Consider the following 7,084-nt stretch of genomic DNA (forward strand, 5'->3'; position numbering starts at 1 on the left):
AGCCCCTTCCAGAGCTGAGATATCGAAACTCAAATATTTGGCCCGAAAAAAAAACGACAGTGGTACCCCTTACGTTTTTTTTTTTTCGGGCGAAAAATTAAGTTTCTCCAATCTTCCCAAAACTCTGGATTCTGATAGAGGGCCATGAGACTTAGACCTGAGTGCAAAAATGGAGGCTCTAGCCCCTTCCAGAGCTGAGATATCGAAACTCAAATATTCGGCCCGAAAAAAAAAAACGACAGTGGTACCCCTTACGTTTTTTTTTTCGGGCGAAAAATTAAGTTTCTCCAATCTTCCCAAAACTCTGGATTCTGATAGAGGGCCATGAGACTTAGACCTGAGTGCAAAAATGGAGGCTCTAGCCCCTTCCAGAGCTGAGATATCGAAACTCAAAAATTCGGCCCGAAAAAAAAAACGACAGTGGTACCCCTTACGTTTTTTTTTTCGGGTGAAAAATTAAGTTTCTCCAATCTTCCCAAAACTCTGGATTCTGATAGAGGGCCATGAGACTTAGACCTGAGTGCAAAAATGGAGGCTCTAGACCCTTCCAGAGCTGAGATATCAAAACTCAAAAATTCAGCCCGAAAAAAAAACGACAGTGGTACCCCTTACGTTTTTTTTTTTCGGCCGAAAAATTAAGTTTCTCCAATCTTCCCAAAACTCTGGATTCTGATAGAGGGCCATGAGACTTAGACCTGAGTGCAAAAATGGAGGCTCTAGCCCCTTCCAGAGCTGAGATAAATCGAAACTCAAAAATTCAGCCCGAAAAAAAAAACGACAGTGGTACCCCTTACGTTTTTTTTTTGGGGCGAAAAATTAAGTTTCTCCAATCTTCCCAAAACTCTGGATTCTGATAGAGGGCCATGAGACTTACACCTGAGTGCAAAAATGGAGGCTCTAGCCCCTTCCAGAGCTGAGATATCGAAACTCAAAAATTCGGCCCGAAAAAAAAAACGACAGCGGTACCCCTTACGTTTTTTTTTTTTCGGGCGAAAAATTACGTTTGTCCAATCTTCCAAAAACTCTGGATTCTGATAGAGGGCCATTCGACTTAGACCTGAGTGCAAAAATGGAGGCTCTAGCCCCTTCCAGAGCTGAGATATCGAAACTCAAAAATTCGGCCCGAAAAAAAAAACGACAGTGGTACCCCTTACGTTTTTTTTTTCGGGCGAAAAATTAAGTTTCTCCAATCTTCCCAAAACTCTGGATTCTGATAGAGGGCCATGAGACTTAGACCTGAGTGCAAAAATGGAGGCTCTAGCCCCTTCCAGAGCTGAGATATCGAAACTCAAAAATTCGGCCCGAAAAAAAAAACGACAGTGGTACCCCTTACGTTTTTTTTTTTCGGGCGAAAAATTAAGTTTCTCCAATCTTCCCAAAACTCTGGATTCTGATAGAGGGCCATGAGACTTAGACCTGAGTGCAAAAATTGAGTCTCTAGCCCCTTCCAGAGCTGAGATATCGAAACTCAAAAATTCGCCCCGAAAAAAAAACGACAGTGGTACCCCTTACGTTTTTTTTTTCGGGTGAAAAATTAAGTTTCTCCAATCTTCCCAAAACTCTGGATTCTGATAGAGGGCCATGAGACTTAGACCTGAGTGCAAAAATGGAGGCTCTAGACCCTTCCAGAGCTGAGATATCAAAACTCAAAAATTCAGCCCGAAAAAAAAACGACAGTGGTACCCCTTACGTTTTTTTTTTCGGCCGAAAAATTAAGTTTCTCCAATCTTCCCAAAACTCTGGATTCTGATAGAGGGCCATGAGACTTAGACCTGAGTGCAAAAATGGAGGCTCTAGCCCCTTCCAGAGCTGAGATATCGAAACTCAAAAATTCAGCCCGAAAAAAAAAACGACAGTGGTACCCCTTACGTTTTTTTTTTGGGGCGAAAAATTAAGTTTCTCCAATCTTCCCAAAACTCTGGATTCTGATAGAGGGCCATGAGACTTAGTCCTGAGTGCAAAAATGGAGGCTCTAGCCCCTTCCAGAGCTGAGATATCGAAACTCAAAAATTCGGCCCGAAAAAAAAAACGACAGCGGTACCCCTTACGTTTTTTTTTTTTCGGGCGAAAAATTACGTTTCTCCAATCTTCCAAAAACTCTGGATTCTGATAGAGGGCCATTAGACTTAGACCTGAGTGCAAAAATGGAGGCTCTAGCCCCTTCCAGAGCTGAGATATCGAAACTCAAAAATTCGGCCCGAAAAAAAAACGACAGTGGTACCCCTTACGTTTTTTTTTTTCGGGCGAAAAATTAAGTTTCTCCAATCTTCCCAAAACTCTGGATTCTGATAGAGGGCCATGAGACTTAGACCTGAGTGCAAAAATGGAGGCTCTAGCCCCTTCCAGAGCTGAGATATCGAAACTCAAAAATTCGGAAGGCTCTGGAAGGGTCTAGAGACTCCATTTTTGCACTCAGGTTTAAGTCTCATGGCCCTCTATCAGAATCCAGAGTTTCAAGAAGATCAGAGAAACTCAAAATTTTGACCCCCCAAAAAAACGAAAGGGGTAACACTGTCGTTTTTTTGGTGCGAAAAATTAAGTTTCTCTGATCTTCTCAAAACTCTTTATTCTGATAGAGGGCCATGAGACTTAGACCTGGGGGCGTCGTCGGCCGGTCACTCAAAAATTTCGGGGGGCCGGCGCGCTCGTCCGCCAACCCACGTCCGTTTGCCTATATATGAATCGAAATACAGTGACTTGCTGGCAACCATCCTGCCAGTACTGTAAAAATACAAGAAAACACAGGATGCACACAGGAAATGACTCTAACATGAATGCATTGATTGATTCCTAGGTTTATTTTGTTATGAATAAACAAATGTGCAATATAAAGGAAAAACCTTACGATTAAAGTTGTAATGTTATAATGTTCAAGGTTTTGTTCTAAAAAAAGAAAGATGCACAACAGAAAATGACTCTAATATGACCAGATCGATTGATTCGAATATATTTAGTTTGTTACAAACAATGTGCAATCTGTAAAATAAAAACCTCAAAATTATAGTTGAAATGGTATACTGCTGTAATTTTTTTGACCTTGAGAAAAAGCTTAAAATGTAGACCAACAAATTTTATGTTTATGTTTATGTTTTTATGTTTTCATTTATAGAAACCTCATGAACTGGGAAAATTTACTTTTATATTTTTCAGAAACTTGAAACATAATTCAGGTCTGAGGGGATTAACATTTGCCAAATATATAACTTTTTTTGTTATAAAAAACAAAAAAAAGGAAGCCTAGACCACGTGAGAAAAAGTAACACGAGAGTAATGTAACATTATTTTTCTTAAAAAGTACCTTTATTAGTTACTTTGTATGAGAGTAACGCAATATTGTAATGCATTAATTTTAAAGGTAACTTTCCCCGGCCCTGTTAATTCTCTAGTGTTTGATTGAACTGGTGAGTCTGACCTCGTACTCGTCCGTCCTGCAGACCAGCTGGAACTGAAGACACTCGTTAGACGCGGTGCAGAGACTGCTGGACGAGTTACTGGGGCTGCGGGAGACACAGGGCACGGGTCAGCCAGCGCAGGGTTAATAACAGGGGTGGAACAATATATCGTGTGCAATAAATGCAACAATATGTATTGTTCTAGGGGTGGGCGATATGACCAAAACGATATGACTAATTTTATTTCACGGTAACGATATATTTCACGATATAGTTATTTATATAGTTATTCTAAAAAAAAAAAAAAAAAAATCGACAAAAAGGGCTTTGTATAATAAATAAACCCAAATACTTTAGAAATGAAAAGTATGTCACCTTGTTTTATTTTTATTTTATTTGGTAAATTATTTATTTGGTAAACTATTTTTATATCAAAATATAGTAAAAAACAACAACAAAACACTCATAAACGTTTAGATGAACTTCCCACAACAGATATTAAAAACAACTCATAGGTGCGCATTTCAACTTTAAATAATTTTTCAATCTCATGCATTGCTTTAATTCATCAATCAATTTATAATATAATTATAAAATATATAATATAATTATAATATTATTTTACCACATGTGTGTGCTTATTATACTGCGTTTTTAACGGAGAAGGGTAGGCCTATCACAACCGGAGACTGCACTGTTGTTTTAACGGGCTTGTTTTGCTCTTTTTGTTATATCTGGCAACCTGTCAGTTCAGAAGTGACAAGAAGGAGAGCAGCAATATGAAAACCAAACCGCAGCTACTGTTAGTGTTGCTAAGTAGTTTAAATTATAACAGTGCGTCGAACACCGCGCGCTCCCTCTCAGTGCATGTGCACGCGCGCGTCTTTTACATCAACAAAATGCGATCGATTAATTTGAGAGTGAAGTTGTAATCACGGATCGAATCAAAGGAAGATTTTATCAACTGGTTCAGTAGGCAATTGTTTGGAGTTAAAAAAATATATAACTCGCGCTGCATATTTAGAAATTTTGCCTCAGAAACAGGATTATTCGTTTAAACAAGCAGGATGTTCATTCATGCTGAATGCGATTTTCATGTTTAAAAAGTAACTATACATAAGGATAACTATACATTATTTAAGGTTATTTCTCGTAATGATATTGATATAGCCTATGAAATGTTGTTATCAAGTAACTTCATGCTTTCCCCGTTGCGAACGTGAACGTGCACTCGTCTAAACGGTAGCCTGGGTGCTGCTGCTCTGCTCAAGTTAATGGCTGCCTTTTCCCCGAACATATCACGTTAACAACAATCCTTTAGAAAATGTAATTCCTTTGTGGATCCTCTTGATCTGCTTTCTTCTTTTTTTTTCTTTTTTTTTTTCTCTTGATCTGCTTTCTCCATAGTGTCTTTGACAAATCTCAGCGTCAGTCTCATGCGCGCTGCACGGAAGTTAACCACGCCCCCTTATTTGCATTTCGTGGTACACGGAATAAAAAAATCTGTTACTGACATTTTCTATCGCGGTAATATCGCCATATCGCCCAGCCCTCACCAAAATCAAAATTACTGTATAAGAACACATTCTAATTTGCAAAGTTTTAGTGTCAGTTCTACATTAACTACACGGTGACATGAGGGAATGATTAATAATGATGAGGAATATCTGACCCGACGCTGACGGCCAGTGACTCCAGCGACAGCAGCAACAGCAGCGACAGAACACACACAATCCTGTAAACACACACAATACTCACATCGATTTTGATGTATATTATTGACATTGCAATACTATTACTAACATGTGTGACTTTATGATATTGTGAAGAATGAGTTTGGACCCCATTGACTTTCATTGCATGGACAAAAAACTGTAAACATGTTATTTTGTGTTTTACAGAACAAAGAAACACAAACAGGTTTAGCGAGTAAATGATGACGGGACGATCAACTAACCCTTTAACTTAACAATATAAATAGAAAAACATAAACATTAAATATGAATAAAAATACTAAAATAAAATGTTAACATAAATATTAAAATATTATTTAAATAATAACTAAAAATATATTAATTATTAAATTATAAAAAATATTTGGAACATAAAAAGAATTACTAAATGAAAAATATTATATAAATATTAAAATAAAAAGTGACATTTTTAAATACATTTAAAAAGTACAAAGAATAATATATAGCCTATATATATATATGTATATATATATATATATATATATATATATATATAAATTCATTCAAAATATTATATAATATTATTTAAATTCATTTTATTTTATTTCATTTTAAACATTAAAATAAATACTATATATAGTATTTATTTTAATATTTTAATTCATTTTATTTTATTTCATTTTAAATATATATATATATATATATATATATATATATATATATATATATATATATATATATAAACATTAAAATAAATACTAACAAAAACAAATACAATTTTACTTATATAAAACTATTTGGAAATGTTTCTCCAATCTGAATATTAATAATTAGTAAATGTCCTTAAGTGAAATAAGTAAGTGAGATAAGTGAAAGTTTCATAGAATTTCATATTATTTAATGCTTACATTTTCTCGTCAAGTTCAATATTTCATCAATAACTTGCCAAACCCTTGTGAGTGCAACAGAAAAAAAACAGCAAAATCACAGGTTAGATTTGTTTCTAACAATGTGAGATTAAAAGAATAACTGAAATCGACTGATCTCACCAGAATGTGCATCTTTACAAACTGTGTTTACAGTTTCTGTGAGGCGTTTGAAATACGTAACAATTAATGACCTGTAATATGAACGAACGACCATTTCTAAAAAAAAAAGTGAATAAATCATGCGTCGATAAGACGTAATTCAGACATAAAAAAATTATCAGATGAAAAGTCAAAATCGTGTAAAAAAAGGGAATTATGGCATAATAAAGTATAACACACAAAAATAATTATGATTATGAGAGATAATGTCAAATCATTTGTTTTCATTTCATTGCCAAAAGCAATTTTCTATTTATTTTGAGCAGGAATGGCTTCCATTATGACTAAAACACTAATATGAATAAACAATTATTTAGTCATTACTAATAATTAAAGTAGGCCTAATATATATATCAAAAAAGAAAACTGAAAAATGAGAGAAAATGCTGTATCATAAATAGAGTCTCTGAGCCAAGAATAGAAACTTTCAGCTGATCCTCGTTTACACACTCTCTCTCTCTCTCAGACACACACACACACACACCGCACTGCGGAGAAACTTAAACCCGAAACGCCCTCATCGATCACACACATCCCTGTCATAAAACATTTATTTAACTATTTTATTCCTCAATGCAAATATGAATATTACAAAAAATATTAATATTAATCTGCAACATTACCAAGTCCCGATAACTCAGTCCATCCATCCCCTAATTTAAGGCGGATGCAGTAAAAACTTTTAAGATTTCAGGCATTCATCAAAACTGCCCATTCAAGCTCATGCATTACAGCAATCCTCACATATTTAACATCCACGCATTTTTGTAACAAAACCAAATTCCCATATTATTTTATACTCACATTGTGGTTTATTTGAAAGCGCGAGATGAAACTGGGCGGATGACATCAGCACCGGAGCGCGTGCACGATCATCTGCGAGACGCGTGCGCTGGAGCACGAGACGTGA

At 35.7% G+C, this 7,084-nt stretch overlaps 1 protein-coding gene across 1 annotated transcript in view; it reads right to left on the reverse strand.

The window, feature by feature from the left end:
• soul5l (heme-binding protein soul5, like) overlaps positions 1–7,084 on the reverse strand; it is a 56,141-nt gene extending 49,057 nt beyond the window's left edge. The window contains exons 1-3 of the mRNA XM_039655513.2: positions 6,979–7,084; positions 5,065–5,127; positions 3,413–3,497 (exon numbers count right to left, since the gene is read on the reverse strand). Of these exons, the coding sequence (XP_039511447.2) occupies positions 3,413–3,497; positions 5,065–5,127; positions 6,979–6,980 (150 nt within the window). The 5' untranslated portion in view covers positions 6,981–7,084. The remainder of the gene's footprint in view (positions 1–3,412; positions 3,498–5,064; positions 5,128–6,978) is intronic.

Source organism: Pimephales promelas, chromosome 6 (genome assembly GCF_988280905.1).
Source record: "Pimephales promelas chromosome 6, fPimPro1.hap1.1, whole genome shotgun sequence".
Taxonomy (NCBI): domain Eukaryota; kingdom Metazoa; phylum Chordata; class Actinopteri; order Cypriniformes; family Leuciscidae; genus Pimephales; species Pimephales promelas.